General features: G+C 34.4%; 1 protein-coding gene across 4 annotated transcripts in view; it reads left to right on the plus strand.

Annotated features, from left to right (window-relative positions):
• The window catches only part of RNGTT (RNA guanylyltransferase and 5'-phosphatase), a 319,849-nt gene that overhangs the window by 188,248 nt on the left and 114,306 nt on the right, over positions 1–17,295 (plus strand). For all 4 annotated transcript variants that reach the window (XM_027603258.2, XM_027603259.2, XM_027603262.2 and 1 more), the window contains one exon: positions 413–513. In XM_027603258.2, the coding sequence (XP_027459059.1) occupies positions 413–513 (101 nt within the window). The remainder of the gene's footprint in view (positions 1–412; positions 514–17,295) is intronic.

Below are 17,295 nucleotides of genomic sequence, written 5' to 3' on the forward strand. Positions count from 1 at the left end.
TACCAAGCAGGTAGGTATCTAGCTTTGCCCATTAGTTGAAGATAAAATTTATATTCAGAAAAGAAGTAGTAATTTTGCTTAAAATAAAAATAAAATTTCACTTAAGAGCCCCAAATTTTCAATTATAAAGTAAGTAAGTTACAGTGTTGAAAAGTACAGCATAGGGACTATACTCAATAATATTGTAATAACTTTGTGTGGTGACAGATGGTAACTGCAGTGTTTGTGGTGAGCAGTGTGTATGTAGAATATGTAAAATTGTCAAACTTCTATGTTGTACACCTGAAATTAACATAACATTGTATATCAACTATCCTTCAGTTTAAAAAACTACAAAGCATGCTATAAAAAGTAATTGATATATTTAATTTTTTAGCTTCTTATTAACCATTGTCATTTTAATTCATTTTAGAAATATAAACCTGGTCGATGTGATGATATTTTGAAATGGAAGCCTCCCAGTCTGAATTCTGTGGATTTCCGCCTAAAGATAACAAGAATGGGAGGAGAAGGGTAAGTATGCACTTTTGCCACCATTTTTACATGAAATAATACTGTTTGTATAAGGCTTCACTGTTTACTGGATACTTTACATATACTTTACCCCACGTAAAAGTAAAATACTTTATTTTTACAATATACGTACATACCTGTACATCTGATTTTCAGCTGTTAGAGCTACTGACATTTTGTATCCTTTAAACTTTACTAATTTTGGTCTTCAAAAGTACAGTCATTTCTAATATAAAAAATGAACTTTGTTAAGTTGTAAACATGAAAATAGATTTTACTTGACAATTCCTGCCAATTATAAATATATGACCATGGTTGTTACAACTAAGTGTTTTGAAGTAAGTCTTTTTTACTTTGAAAGAAACTACTCCAAGCTTGCATTTGCATAGCAAAAACATTTTTCCATAGTTTAATTGTTGACTTTCATTAAGATTTTTCATAATGTAGGGGCGCCTGGGTGGCTCAGTTGCTTAAGTGTCTGCCTTCAGCTCAGGTCCTGATCTCAGGGTCCTGGAATTGAGCCCCACATTGGGCTCCCTGCTCAGCAGGGAGTCTGCTTCTCCCTCTCCCTCTGCCCGTCTCCCCAGCTTGTGCTCTCTCTCTCTCTGAACAAAAAAAAAAATCTTTAAAAAAGATTTTTCATAATGGTCATCGTTTTTTCATTTACTGGTTAATCTTCCTTATATGACTTTATTGGTTGTTATTTTAGAATAAAGGTGTTCTGGCCTGAACATTTTCATTGTTTTTCCAAAACCTTGTTTTAGTTCACCTTGTTCCACAAATTACGACCTTTTATTTAAGTAAATATATAGCACCAAAATAAGAAATGTTTAATCAAGGAAATCATGAAGAGAAAGTAAATAACACTGACAGAGAGATTAAAAGTTTACTACTACATGATATGAAATCCTTTTTACTTGCCAAACAAAGGTAAACTGCAGATTTGCTTTTTGTAGCTAATGGAATGAAGGATATGTGATCAGTTATATGAATCCAGACTCCAGAAAATAGTTTCTTAAAAGACTGCATTTTTTTTTAAAGATTTTATTTATTTATTTGAGAGAGAATGAGGTAGAGAGAGAGAGCATGAGAGGGGGGAGGGTTAGAGGGAGAAGCAGACTCCCTGCTGAGCAGGGAGCCCGATGTGGGACTCGATCCCAGGACTCCAGGATCATGACCTGAGCCGAAGGCAGTTGCTTAACCGACTGAGCCACCCAGGCGCCCCAAAAGACTGCATTTTTAAAGGATACTGTGCAGTGTGGTGAATCCTAAGTAAAAAAAAAGGAGTTTAATAAATCATACGAGTGTTGATTTTCATAAAATAGAGTATTTAATATCTTATATCCTTAAATAAGAGTTTCTGACTTAGTAGCGAATTATAGTTGGAACAATTATCTGGGGCCCCAAATACTGTTGCTTAGGTATTTTACTCTGTATTGGTCTGAGTTCATCCAATGATACGTAGATAAACTTTTGACTATTTTTGGGATTATGTGATATATATATATATTTTTCATCAAATAATATCAAAGATTAGATAAAAGATATAGCATTGGCAACCCACAATATCTATATACCAGATTCTTTGTGCAAAAGAATAATCTTAAGTTTACTTATCAGTACTTATCCAAAAATATTATTTCTCTTATTTAATTTTTGGATAACTACTGGTATTAATATCAATACCAATTAATAGTTTGTTATTAAGCATCAGCAAATGCTTTATATTAATATGCTATTCTTAATAATATTAATAATTAAATATTATCAATTTTTTTAAACTGCCCCAAACTATATACATAAAATCTTTGGATAAGTGTTGATAAGTATTGAATTCAAAATCATTCTAAGTACCTAGTATGCAGATATTCTGAGTTGCCAGTTCGCTGTGGAACCTACACATCAGTAGTTAAGCAAGCTGAGTGTAGGCTTGATGTGTTCTCTGGGAGTGCCTTTTAGAAGTCTGGTGTACTTCTAAAACAGTGGAGGCTGAGGGATTAATTCTGGTAGGCTGCCTGCATCTTTCTTTTTTTTTTCCTTAAAAGACATAGGTGAATATGGTTCTTTGGAAGAAATAAAAATTTTAAATCACTTCATTACTTAATCTTCTATTTTGTCTAATGCTATATTTATAATACTTTGTTAAGCAGTGTAAATCCTTGTGTGTGTTTATTTAAATTCAATTAATTAACATATAATGTATTATTAGTTTCAGAGGTAGAGGTCAGTGATTCATCAGTCTTATATAACACCCAGTGCTCATTACATCAAGTGCCCTCCTTGATGTCCATCACCCAGTTACCCCATCCCCCCATCCCCCTGCCCTCCAGCAACCCTCAGTTTGTTTCCCATGATTAAGAGTCTTTTATGGTTTGTCTTCCTCTCTGATTTCATTTTGTTTTATTTTTCCCTCCCTTCCGGTATGCTCTTGTTTTGTTTCTCGAATTCCACATATCAGTGAGATCATATGATACATGTCTTTCTCTGACTTATTTCACCTAGCATAATACCCTCCAGTTCCATCCACGTCATTGCAAATGGTAAGATTTCATTTTTTTGATGGCTGAGTAGTAGTCAATGGTATATATACATACCCCATCTTTTTTTTAATTTACATACCCCATCTTTTTTATCTGTTCATCTGTCAGTGGACATCTGGGCTCTTTCCATAGTTTGGCTGTTGTGGACATTGCTGCTATAAATATTGGGGTGCAGATGCCCCTTTGGGGTAAATACCTAGTAGTGCAATTGCTGGCTTGTAGGGCCTTGTGTGTGTTTTACTGATGTTTTGTTGACTTTTGAAAAACTTTGTTTTGCTTTTTACAGATCATAATTTTTAGCACTGAAAAGCTACATGAGGCTATATATAGGATGTCCATTTTCTAAGTAGCAAAAATGATATTTTTTTCTTGCAGTTGTCCACTGCAGTTAAATATAGCGAGATGTAATTCAGTTTAATAGTTTGTCATCCCAGTTTTGCTTTGTTCTTAGTATGTTTTTAAGTATATTTTGTTCTTTTAAAATTTTACCTATTTTTAAATGTCTTCTTACCAAAAAAAAAGAATTACTTTTAATTCTGGTACATCTTTAAAACACACCACAATGTTAGCACTTAAGGTGATTTTATGATAGGAATGTGCAAGTTATATTTGTGTAGGTACATAATTTATTTATGTAACATGGGTTTCAAAAATAGGGTATTTAATATGGAATACAGTGTGATAACTATTACATAAAGCATGTGTTATTCAGTTAGCCAGCATAATACACTTTGTTAATGTAAAGAATGTTATGTATTATAGCAGTTTTCACTAAATAAATGAGCTTACATCTAATGCTTATGTTAGAGGGCATTTTAAGAAATATGTTTGCAATAGTTTGAAAGGAGAGTAGCCATGTCTCTAAATTGTAAGACAGAGCTAAGTGAAGTGGTACTAAGATATTAAAATACCATGAGACAAGCTCATTTCTTTTCTTGATTGCACTTCTAAATATTTCTAAATCTAAAAACTAATCTAATCTAAAGCTTAGAATGGAGTAGAATGTCTTAAAAAGTGTAATACAAGTACCAATCCTTGAAAATGTCTCCTTTTTTTTTTTAATGAAGTCTTAGGCTTTCAAAGTATGGTTTTGAGTTTTACTCAGCTGCTGTAATAAAGTGGGTATAGTGTAGATTCTTGTTAGATTAAAATTTAATACAAATAGAAAAATATATTATTAAATGTCCTGTTGATGGCAATTAAAATCTAAACTTTGCTTTTTTTTTTAACTCCTTTTAGTATCATTTCTGAAAATTTGGGGTATATTAACTTTGATTTATCATGGCCTAAAATAACTTTTATATATCTTAGCTATTTGCATTGTATTGAACTTTGTAGACATACAATAGAGATTTTTATCTGAGAGCTATCTATGTGTTTTAAAAAATATTATGAGTTTATATTAACTTATCTATAACCAAAAACTGGTCATTGTGTCAAAAGCTAGAATTACAAAGGTCTCTTCTGGAAAGTGCAAACTCTTTAGTACAATGTCAGTGGCTTATAGTGAGTAGTATAAATTTACTATTTATATAGCATAGTAGTTTAGAGCACAGATTCTGGAGTCAGACTGCCGTTTGTTTAAATATCCTTATTAGCTCTGTGACCTTGAGCACATTCCTTTTTTCCTGTGCCTTCTATTTCTCATTCATAAAATGGAAATTGACCTCATAAGACTTAAGACTTAAAAGGATTAAATAAGCTAATATATTTAAAATAGAACAGATGGCACATGGTAAGCATTTAAATGTTTGCTGTCATTTTTGTTTTAATTAAAATAGATTTAAAAGTCCATACTTCCTTTTTGTTGCTCCTGCAATTCTTTTGTTTGCTGAACGGTGTAAGTTCAGTTTTCTATGTGAATTATTTCCCATTTGATTCTAATCCCTATTAATTTTTCCCTTTTAAAGTACATATATCTTCAACTTATTTGTGTAATCATAAATTGTTAAATATCTGGAGAGCAAGAACATAAAGTCACAAAACTTTTATTTGTAGATTTTTTTTGGTAACAAATATCTTAAAATAACCTTGGCTATATGTATAGTGGTTAAGAACACAGGTCTAATGGTTAGGAACATGGGTTCTTGGTCCAGACTATATAGAATCAAATCCTAGTTTCAGTCCTTCTTGCTGCTGTTACTTTCTTGCTAATCTTTCTAAGCTTCCTCATCTGTAAAAATGCCCATAGTAATAGTTCTTATCTCTTGTTGTGAAGATTTGCTTATACTCTATAAAATTGCATGAGTTAAAAAAAAAAAAAATTGCATGAGTTAACAAAGTAAATATGGGTTCTGCAAATATTATAGACTTTATATTTACGAGCTACTGAGTTAAAATGCAAAAATAATACTGCTTTTTGAGGTTTGGAAGGGATTAAATAAAATGATACATGTGAAGAATACAGCATAGAATCTAATAAAGGTTTATTTTTGTCATTTTGATGGTTATAGTTATTAAATTAACCTCGGCAGACTGTGCGGTTATATCATAGATTAAAAGTATGCCCTGTATAATCAAGTGGGGGGGGAGAGTGTTCTGAAGGAAGAAGCTGCACTTTTCTGTGAAAAGATAAAGATATTTGCTCTTTCTAATAAAACATTCTAAAACAATGAAGTTTAATTTTTCACCCATCACATTGGCAAATATTAACAATATCCCTTTTGATTGGGTTGATTGGGGTGTGAGCAAATAGGCATTCTCTTATTTTGTTTGATAGGAATGCAAATTGGTACAACTCTTTTGGTGGGCAATAAGGTAGCATATACCCTGAGGAAGTATGCTTCAAGTTTTGTGGAAGGAGAAGTCTTATTTGTCTTCTGCATAGTTGTATTTCTAGTACCTAGTATGGTAACTTGTATATAATAGACACTCAAGAAATATTAAACGGTGAAATGTATGTGTTTATATATATATATATATAAACAAAAATACCAAAAGGTGTGTGTTATAAGAATTATATTGAAGTATCACTTATAATAGGGAAATTGAAATATTTGGTGTCTTTTTTTTACTGTATAAATCTTTTGAGATCTCTGTATCTTCATGTGTGTTTCTAGGAAAATTGCTAATAACATCATAAATAATGACTTCTACAAATGGGTCCAGCCTGTTGAGATACAAGATATTCTTAGAGGTTTGAAACTGAACTCACATCTACCAACCAACTTCGTTGTTTGATTTTATATTCACACATAGTTATGTGATATTAATAGATTTATCAGTTTGGGCATAGTAGAAAACAAAAACCACAGCAGTTATTTTAACAGAATTAATTTAATATGGAGAATTGTAATCAGTTATTAAAGAACTTAAAAGGCAAAGAAGTGTTGAAGAGATAGTAACTGTAAGAAGCACCTACCATGCAAGGAAAAAAGGAATGAGGGTGAATTACTAAAATATGAAAGTTTGGAGGGGGCCCTATTGAACTCATTAGAAGGTTACTGCCAGCTGGTGGTGGTGTTGCCTGAAGATCTTGGAGGATAGATCTTATGGCTCTAAATTTTGACACCTGAGGAAGGGTACAGTATTGGCTAGCAGGTGCTGATTTTTCAGAGGAGGCCCAGTGAAGCTGGTTTTAGGTCTGTGGGAAAAACTTTAGTGGAGCCAGCTGGTACTGCTGGAATCAGTTGTCACCCCAGGGTAGAAAACTTGTTCAAACGGGAGAGAGTAATTTCCTTCTTTCTTCTTTAGTCTTTTAGTACCCTCCTTCACCCACCAAGAGTTCTAGAATAACAAATTGGAGCATACAGAATGAGTTTGAAACCAAGTGACAGTAGCTTAATATTAGCACAGTACACTTCTTTAGTTACTTATCCATTCAATTCTACACATACTTTAATTTCCATAGAACAGCAAAAATATTCTTTCACTTGAGATGCATATATTTATTCTCTTACTATTCAGAGTAACAGAGATAAGCAATTTATCCTTACTAGATCACATAAGTATTCTAGATTAAAAAAAATTTTTTTTTCTCTTTAACATTTCTACTAACATTACCTTCTGTGGACTTATGGGATGTCTTATTCATTAACAAAGGTTGCCATAAAACTTACTTCACAGCAAAAATAAGTGGGGCAGTAGGCTCATAGCCTTGAAATTCACTGGTCTTCCCTCCCACCTAGAAGCAGCTGACTTAACAGAACAGTAGGATAGTCAGCTGAAAATTCAGTTGCAACACCAGTTAGAAGACCACACTTTGATAAAAGGATGGTGTTCTCACCGGATGTGGGACATGGTTTTAAATCTGTATCCAAATATATGGTGTAGTTTCTCCCTTAGCCAAAATACATGAGTCAAAGAACTGTCCTCATTGCAATATGATTTCTAACTATCAACTCACAGAATTTTTGTTTCGCATCCCAGCAATTCTGGTGTAGAAATTTTGGTTTGCAAGTAAGAATGCTTCTGTATCAAGGAACACAAGAATGTCCACTGAATTGGAAATTGAAACTGCTGGTTGACCATTTTGTGCTTCTCATGTAACTGAACCAACAAGTGAAAAGAAAGAAAGAGATTGATTGACTGACTGATTACTGGCTAAAGTGACCAAATCTATTACCAAAGAAAAGTTGGATTGCTGCTACAGAAACCATTAGAAAGGACTACTTCTGGAACCTAGGGTATTCTCTGAGGTATCTCTGCCTCTTAGTACTTCCATGTCCAACAGTAAAAGTTAATGAAAAACTGTATAAACAAACAAACAAAAAAGGTAAAACCACCGAGGATAAAATCTATCTGGAGTAAAGGTTTTGTGTCACCCCACCAAGTAAAAGGTCTGGATCATCTCAGAACAAAGGAAAAATGAAATGAACAGAAAGGAAGTTTCAGCTGTGGTCTCATGACCACTGTCAGGACTGCTGATGTTGACTAACTTAACGATTCAGTCATTAAGTAATAGGTATTTGTATGCAACTGTGACCGAATTTGAGGAGTGATTAACGTTGCCCAGAGATAGATATCATGACTATCTCCTAGAAATGAGTTTGTTCCAACTGTCCCTATACTTCATGGCTTAGTGGGTTAAATAGTACCCCCTTTCATCATGGACAGTTTAAGTCATCATATGGTTACTTGTTTCCCATGATTAGGCCTTCAGTATCTTTCAAGGTCCAATAACAGGCTAGGATCTGTTTCTCAAAAGAATTATGATCTTTAGGAAGTGGCATGGTTTTGCTCTAAAGCCCTGAAGACTGGTATGATTCTCTTGTTGGAGTTTGCCCAAAGGTCTGGACGAAGAATATCCTGGGTTATAAGGTTCAAGTAATAGAACAGCTTATACTACAGCCTGGATTTCTTACAGAGCTTTCTTTTCCTCTGATCCCTTATAAATGCTTGTCAAGCATTGTGCCCCACTCCCCTTCCCCCTTTTAGTAGTAAATGGTGTACATGTAGTAACTTCTCTTTCACTTTGGAGAGGCTATCTGATGGTCTTAGACCATTGGATTCCTAGAAATCTTACTTCAGTAATGAGCCCCTTAATTTTTGTATATTTTCTCTCTCAACTTTTTTTTTTTAAATTTTATTCATCTACTTGAGAGAGAGAGAGTGAGAAAAGAAGCGGTGGGGAGGGGCAGAGGGAGAGGAAGAAGCAGACTCCCTGCTGAGCAGGAAGCCCCATGTGGGACTTGATCCCAGGACTCTGGGATCATGACCTGAGCTGAAGGCGCATGCTTAACTGACAGAGCCACCCAGGCTAGGTGCCCTTTCTCTCCCATCTTCTGTCTCACATATGTCTTACTAAGGCATCCGAAGAACTTTATGCTTCCTCCTCCTCATTTTTAATAAGCGTAAGTCTGAAGTCATCAGTGTTATGGATCAGTGTTTTGTTCTGTGTAATGTCAGAATGATCACGGCCTCTGAAAAAAATAAAGATAAGCATCAGTTTTGTAAGGATATAGAGAAATTGGGGCCCTCAAACACTGAGATTGTAAATTGGTGCAGCCACTCTGGCAGTTCCTCAGAATGTTAAAGATAGACTTACCGTATGACGAGCAGTTCTACTCGCAGGTATATATCCAAGAGAAATGAAAACCTATATCCACATAAAAATCTGTACATGAATCTTCTTAGCAATATTATTCATAATAGCCAAAAAGTAGAAACAATCCAAGTATCAGTCAACTAAAAAAATGGATAAATGTGCAAACTAAATAGTTCTTTTATTCATCAGATTTAGTATACTGGATCCTCTTAAGGAAAGGGGCTCTGGATTTTACTATTTAGGTTTCAGTTTCGGGTCTGCCCCTCTTTACTTAAGTTATTTAATCTTTGTGTTTCTTGCGTTTCTACAACTGTATAATGTAGATAATAGAAGTGCCTATCTCTTGTCGAAATTTAATGAGAAAATAAATATAAACATTTAGTCCACTGCATGTCACATAATAAATACTAAATTTATTAAAGAAAACATGACCACTGTCTCTATGAATTATACTATGGCAAAAAGCAGGAGAGTTGATGGCCATGAATTATGTTGTTGGTCATGCCAGGCAAAGGCAAATATCTTCTGATAGTACCTCAGTTACTATAGAGACAAAATATTTGCCATCTTGTAGTTGTATGTAAGATTTCAGATTGTGTTGATTTGCTTCATTAAAGATAGCACATCAGAAACAGCCACAGCATTTGATGTCACAGCCTGATTGAATTTGTGGTAATTTGTAATCTTCACAATCACCCACCTTTTGTATAGGCTAAACAGGTAAATTAAATGGATATATAATTGATATTTATCACTCCAACATCTTTTTAAGTCTTGGATAGTGGCACTGATCTCTGCACCTGTCTTGAGGATATGGATGCATTATTGCTTTTGCTTTACATCTGTGGCAGGGAGTACAAGTTCTAGGGGCTTTCATTTGGTTTTTCTTCGTATAGTGATGCTTATGCCTTGGGTCAGAGAGCCAAGGTGGAAATTCTTCCAGTTGCCAAATATTTCTCTTCCAATTATACGTTCAGGAACTGGAAAATAACCACAGGTTACATCCGTGGACATATTGTCCTATTTAGATTTAAACTTGAGCCGGAAACCCATTTATCACCAGATCACCCTAAGCTCTCTAAGTGACGGACCATGATGGCATTTTCTGTCCCTGATAATTAATGTCAGTTTAAAGTGCATATCTGGGTCCCTGACTGGTCTGAAAGAAATTTTCCAGTGCGTAATCACCCTAGCAAGCACTGCCAGTGTTTTGAAGAATAATTTGATGAAGGTTTACAGCAAGGGTCAGCACATTTCTTTTTAATAAAAGGCCAGATAGTAAATATTTTTGGGTTTGCAGGCCATACAGTCTTTATCTCAGTTACTTAACTCTGCCATTGTAGTGCAGAAGCAGTCAGACAATATGTAAATGAATGAGTGTGGCTGTTTCCAATAAAACTTTATTTACAAAAGCAGGTGCTAAGATAGAGAAGGCCTGCGGGTTGTTGTTTGCCAATGGTGGATTTATACTATATATACTTGAGGTAGTGTTGCTAGGTCCTTCTTCAAGGGGACTTGGCCTCTCCCTTCTAGTAAGGAGCTCAGGTCTTTAACCTGTTTAGGTTTGTGCATTTGAAGTTGAGAAATCCAGCTTAATAGCAAGCACAATGAAATCAGTAGAATCAACTATATGATTTTACTTTACCTCCTATTGAAAATGTATGAAAATGTCCTCTTACTCTGCTGACTAGAATGTTTTTTTTTTTTCTTTTGCTCAGGTTTATTTAAAAAATAGAATGATTAATTCTCTTTTTCATGCTTATTTGAACTAGTGTTTTTATTTTTAAGAAGGAAATTAGAGTGGTAAAATATTCCAAGTGTTGAAAGAAATGTTCTTATATACGAAAGGATTAAGTCAGCAAGAATAAAGCTAATGAACTATTGGGAAAAAGTCATTTCTTTGCTGAGCAGAGTCTTTTTCTCTTTTGTTTTTTCCTCTCCTGCCTCTGTTTTGGAATGAAACGCTTAACTTTTATTTTATATGTCATTAAAATTATTTTAAGTGAAATTAGAGATAAAAACACTAATATAGCCAATGTTATTGCATACTTAATGACTAATCTATTTGGCATATAGTTGGTCATATTTTTTTTTTTGGTATGTAACAATGGCTATTTTCATCTTCTAACAAATGGCCCATAGTAACTGCTTTAGTTACCTTACTTGAAATATTCTCATCACCTGAACTTTTTTTTTTTTTTTAAGACAAATGATTCCTTGGATTTTAGTCCTTTGGCGGGTTTCTGTATTAAATTCTTGATTATGTTTTATTTCCAGTGTGGGCTGGGAGAGGAAAGGAGGAGCTACAGCTGACTTTACAGTTCCTCTGCCTGGCTTTCTATAGTAGGTATTACTAATTCCTGTTAACGCTTTCATTTCATCACAGAAAATCTTTCCCAGTCCATCTACCAGAAATAAATATCATCGTCAAAGTGCCTATGAGTAACTAGTAGGAGAAAAGGAGCATGTGGTTTCAAAACATCTGCATGTGACTTCTCTGGAGTCAAATTACTTCCTTTCACTTATTAATTTAAAAGAGAAATTGGTATCATCTTTGTTTCATCACTTGGTTCTTTGGAGTTTAACTTTTATATTTATTCATTTTAAATTATTCTTTACAATGAGAACCTTTTGCTTGTGTCTTTTGCTCTAATCTAATGTACGTTTTCCTTAATTGCAATTTTTCTCTAAGTTAGCTTTTATGTTATGAGAAGTTTGTCACTTGGTAGATACCTCTGGGGAATATTGTATAGATTTAATACTATTTAAATTCCTACTTGAATCAGTCACATTCAGGGTGTGGGGGAGAATTTAGGTAACTTAATGAACATACTGTTCGACTGTAGGCCCTCTGGAGGGGTGAGATGGAGAGGACTGTAAACAAATTTTGAACTCTTTTTTTAGTAGATTTGTTTTTCACAGTGTAATGGATTTAGAAATGTAAAACTGTTTTAGAAGTGTTAGGGATTGAACAAATGAGTACTTGTGTTAGGAGTCAGGGTTCTCATTGAGGAAAGAGGAAGACAAAAATATGGAATAAAAGAAGGCAGTGAAGAATTCTGTGGAATGGATTAGAATTTTTAAAATAATAGAATATGTATATATGTGCACACACATATGCAAATATATAAGCATATATAAACATATCTAAGTGTGTACGTATGTTTGTATGTGGGTGGTACACACAAGTAAATACTTTTCCTAGCTCTGTCTCCTGATAAAACCTAGAAGCAGATGCCTCAGTTATAATGAGTTTAGCACCAAGATGCTGCTTTCTAATATCATTTCCTACTAAAGAGAACCACATATCCTCAAAGGTGGCTTATTGTAGGACTAAGCACAGAAGTTGAAGGATGACCCTAGAACATCTTTTTATGCCAGAAAGTAAGAAAGTAGTCAAAAAGATGAAAAGGAAAGTTGGGGCATGTTGAAAGGATACAGGAGCTAACTAAAAGTGACTCCCGCTGGCCAACTCTAAGACAGTATGAGTACCAAAACAATGAAGGATAGTAATGAATTACAAACCTTGATAAAAATTGGAATCCATGAGCCCATACTGATAATAAATGGGGAGGAAAGGTAGTCTTGCTTAGAGTAGAATGCTCATTGGTACATGTGGAAGGAATCTTGGAGTTGGAAAACATTTGCCACCATCATAGTGAAGATTTGCTCAAGCAAGTATGATCAATGGATGCTAAGTCCAGGAGAGAAATTTTTATGAGAAGCAGAATATTTTTATGGTTGTGAAATATCTATCTATGGATTGCCTCTAACTTAACAAGGGGAAGAATAGTAATTATTCAGTTGAGAAATTGGATAACCCCATGACTGGCTTATCAAAATTAACGTTAGCAGTGAGGGGAAAATGGGCATCATGTGTTTCATTTACCTGGTATTCTGACTGTGGTTATATAACTTGAGTCTAACAATGAGGAAACATTAAACAGATCCAAAATGTAGAACATTCTATGTTTTTAAAAAAGAGTTTATATTATTTAAATATGTCAGTGTTATAAAAGGTAAAATCTGAGGAATATATGCATAAAATGATGCATATGATTTCAGGAGATCAGGTATAACCTGAAGCAATATACACCTTGCAACAAAAGTATAATATCTGAGAAGGTTGCCTCCTCTACTTCTTTGCTAACCCTTTCCTTGTTGAACATTCATTCATTTGTTCTTTCCTATTTGCCAGGCACTGGAGTATATTCAGTGAATATTTTCTAAATTGAATTTCTGAATTACAGTTATTACAACACTGTTATAAAATTAATTTTGGTAATTTTCTGTCAAACAGGCTTTTACTTATTATGGAACAATTCACAAACACTTCTACCAAACATGAATCACTTAAGAGCTTTTTATTTTCCTCTTCCTTATGAGGAGGGAACATCTTCACCTTTTTTAAAAGCTGCAGTATAGTGGAAAAAACTATCAAATGAGTAAGAACGTTCTGGGATAACTGAATTTGAGGTATAATAAGGAAAAATAGATTTGAAATCCATTTAAAATAGTTCTTAAATCTTTATATATATATATATATATATATAAGATTTTATTTATTTGACAGAGCGAGACACAGCAAGAGAGGGAACACAAGCAGGGGGAGTGGGAGAGGGAGAAGCAGGCTTCCTGTTGAGCAGGGAGCCTGATGTGGGGCTCGATCCCAGGAGACCATGACCTGAGCCAAAGGCAGACGCTTAACGACTGAGCACCCAGGCACCCCCTTAAATCTTTTAAATCACACAAATAATCATGTCTAACGTGTGGCATACTGGAACTTAACAAAATACAAATGCTTATATAACAGATGGAGGTACCTAAGGCTGTTACTTAAACTTGTAAAGATAAGTAAAAGTTGCTTTTTGGAGCCTGAGGTTGGAAAATTTCACAGTTTAGGATTAATTTGTCCAAGGTGTTACTTAAGTTTAAATATTGTCAAAATCCTATGGTATAATTTCAAAAAGAAAAAAATTTTATCTTTTTAACCAGGCACATTTTGTTGCCTTTTGTTTTTATCCTGTTTTCATTGAATTTTAATTAGAAAATCTTGCTTGTAAAATCTTGACTTAAAAAATTTTTATTTTGTTAACCTTGTCTTCAGTATCATGTGTTGACTTTTCTAGATATACCTTGGACATACTGACGTTATTTCACTACTTGAGGAATGTAACATTTTCTTTGTATTTATTAAATTGAGTTTTTAAAAACTGAATTAGTGAATTCCTTTTTCCCTTTCCTAGTTCTTCCCCTTTTATAAGAGGTGTTTTGAAGCCTTACATTATAACCAAGTTCTCTTTGCATATCTATTACCTTTATATTTAGAGCCCATGCTGCTTGAAATGTTCAGATTTTAAAATTGATATTTCTGCCCAGATCATGGCTTCTGTCATTATATCATGTACCTCTTTATTCTTTTTATTGCCTTTAACCCTAAATTCCTTCTAGTCTGATACTAATATTACCTCTTATGCTTTCTTTTTTCTTGAATTTGTTGGGTGTTTTTTTGCCCCTTTATCTTTTTTGTTTCCCTGTGGTAGTTCACAACTACAGCTATCATGCTAGGATCTTCTGGCTTTGGGACATAGGAAATACATGATCACACATAGGCAGGGACCAGTCATTGTTACACACTGACAGTGCAGCTGTGCATATTTGATGACTAGTCCTTTTATGAAATCAGTGGATAATGTAGCAATGTGGTATGGTAGATGTCCATTGTTGAGCTAACATCTAGTTAAAGACAATTTTTTTTACAATCAAATTAGATAACTTTTCGAGGGTTTCAGTCTGAGGGTACAAGAATTCTAGAAAGCTAGTGATCCCCGCTCCCCTTACTTTCCATCTCGCATTTTCTACAACTTTCAGTCTGGACAGTTTCCCTCGTATTGCTAGCACTTAGTTTCAAATGAGCAAGCTAGAAGAAACTTCAAAACCACATACTCTGAGTTTTGCTGCCATCTTACTGAATTTTGTAGATACATTTTTTTTAAAGATTTTATTTATTTATTTGAGAGAGAGAGAGAATGAGAGAGAGAGAGTACGAGAGGGAAGAGGGTCAGAGGGAGAAGCAGACTCCCTGCTGAGCAGGGAGCCCGATGCGGGACTCGATCCCAGGACTCCAGGATCATGACCCGAGCCGAAGGCAGTCGCTTAACCAACTGAGCCACCCAGGCGCCCTGAATTTTGTAGATACATTTTAAGAATGCAGTGATAAAGTGTGATTTGTATATGGTCAATATATTCATTCTTTTTAAATATCAAACCAAATTCTTTGTTGGAGAAATTCTATTACTTTAAGTTTGTTCTTGAAAATGTGTTTGGTTTTATTTAACTCAGTTTTTAGCCAAGAGAATTTTGTTCCTTAAGCCACCTTTAACCAGAAAATTTAGTTCATTCAAAATTAGTGTGCTAAGGTATTTGGTTTTATTCTTTCTACCTTAATTTATATTTATTATTTATTTTACCTTTTTTCCCCTTAAAAAAAACCTTTCTGTTTGATCACATTAATATTCATTGCATTTTCCTCCTTGTTAACTTAGGAGTTATATGATACTTTTTTCATTATATTAGCGGTTACCTTTCCTTTTCCTACATTCATAATTAGATACATATTTCTGTATTATTTGAAAATAAGATACCAACTATTTCCCCTACCAAGATGGTCTCTTCACTCCCCACTGCCCACCATTACATCAGAAACTTGGAATACTTTCTAATGCTTTACCTTTCTCTGTTTCTCCAGATGAAATTCTTGCAATGTTTTTATTCTCACTACCGTCCCCACCCTAAGTTTTATTGGAATAATACCAGAAATTCTCCCGAACCCAATCTTGTAGATACTATGAACATCTTAATAGTTTTGCTTCAAGGCCGTTTTTTGTGTTTTTTTTTTTTTTTCTGTTTGTTTGTTTTGTTTTTTTAGAATTTGTCTTAAAACCATGCATACCCCTTTTATTTCAAGAATGTATTTTTTAACTGTTGCACTGCACATTTCCAGTTTGTCATTATCTAATTTAAATTTAATAGCATTTATATGTTGTAAGATTCATTGCCTACCAATTTTCTCTTTCCTTCATTTTCTGTTTCTTGTTCTCTGGTTAATAATTTCTTGAGTATTTTTCTCTCAAGAGTATTTTTCTCTCAAGAGTATTTTTCTCTTAAGAGTATTTTTCTTGAGTAAGTTTCTCAATATTAGCATAGGTTATATATTACTCTTAATTTGTGCATATCTGCACATATCTTTCTTTTTCCTGACAGATTAATCATGTCTCACTAGAATTCCTGAGGTGCAGCTGTTTTCTCTCTTTTTATTGTCTTTTGGCTCCATTGTTAAAGATGAGAAGTCTAATGTCACTTTGATTCTTTTTCCTCCCTTTATGGGCTATCTTGTTCTTATTTTTCTTTATTGGCTCATTGGGGTACAGGTCTAGCTTTTGGAGTGCTGTAAATGGTGGCGGCCCACACAAGAAGGAAAAATAGGTGTTCTTTATCCCACTGCATCAATTATATAGAGGTTTCTAGTTCTCTGCACTAAAAGGGACAGCCTCCCTGCTTCCTTATTCTGCACATTCTCCCATCTCAGGCTACAGACATTTTCAGCCTTAGCTTCTAATGGGCCAGGAAGGCCAGGCACATCACCTTTGGGGCCAATGTTTCCCTTGTCTCTAGGATTTTCATAGATTTCTGTAGTGTGTACTTTCCCCATGATTTGGTAATTTTAAGTCTTCATCTTGTGGCTCTTTTTAGCCCATGTAGGAGAAAGTCACAAATCACTTCCCTTGACAGGAAGCCTTCAAATTCAATACTCAAGAGATACTTAGTGGGCTTAAAAAAAGGCTGATAATTTGGAGTTGGACATGAGGAGTCAGACATGTTTTAAATTATCATCTTTTATGATCTTTAATCTTTTATTTTTAATTTTCAAGTAGTCTTTCTGCCTTTTTTTGACTTAAAAATATATTTATGTATTATTGTGTTTTATTCCTTGTTTCATAAATTATGATCAGAAAAGTATTCCAGCATAACCCCCTTTCCTCCCCCCCCCCCCACCCTGTCAGCTCAAACTGCTGTAACAATATACCATAGACTGAGTGGCTTGAACAACAACAATTTCTCACAGGCTGGAGGCTGGACATCTGAGATCAGGGTGCCAGCATAGTTCGGTTCTGGTAAAGGGCCCTCTTCCAGGTCGCAGTTTCATTGTATCTTCACAGGGCAGAAAAAGAGGGAGCTAGCTGTCTAGCCTCCTCC

The sequence above is a fragment of the Zalophus californianus genome, chromosome 7 (genome assembly GCF_009762305.2).
Source record: "Zalophus californianus isolate mZalCal1 chromosome 7, mZalCal1.pri.v2, whole genome shotgun sequence".
Lineage (NCBI taxonomy): Eukaryota > Metazoa > Chordata > Mammalia > Carnivora > Otariidae > Zalophus > Zalophus californianus.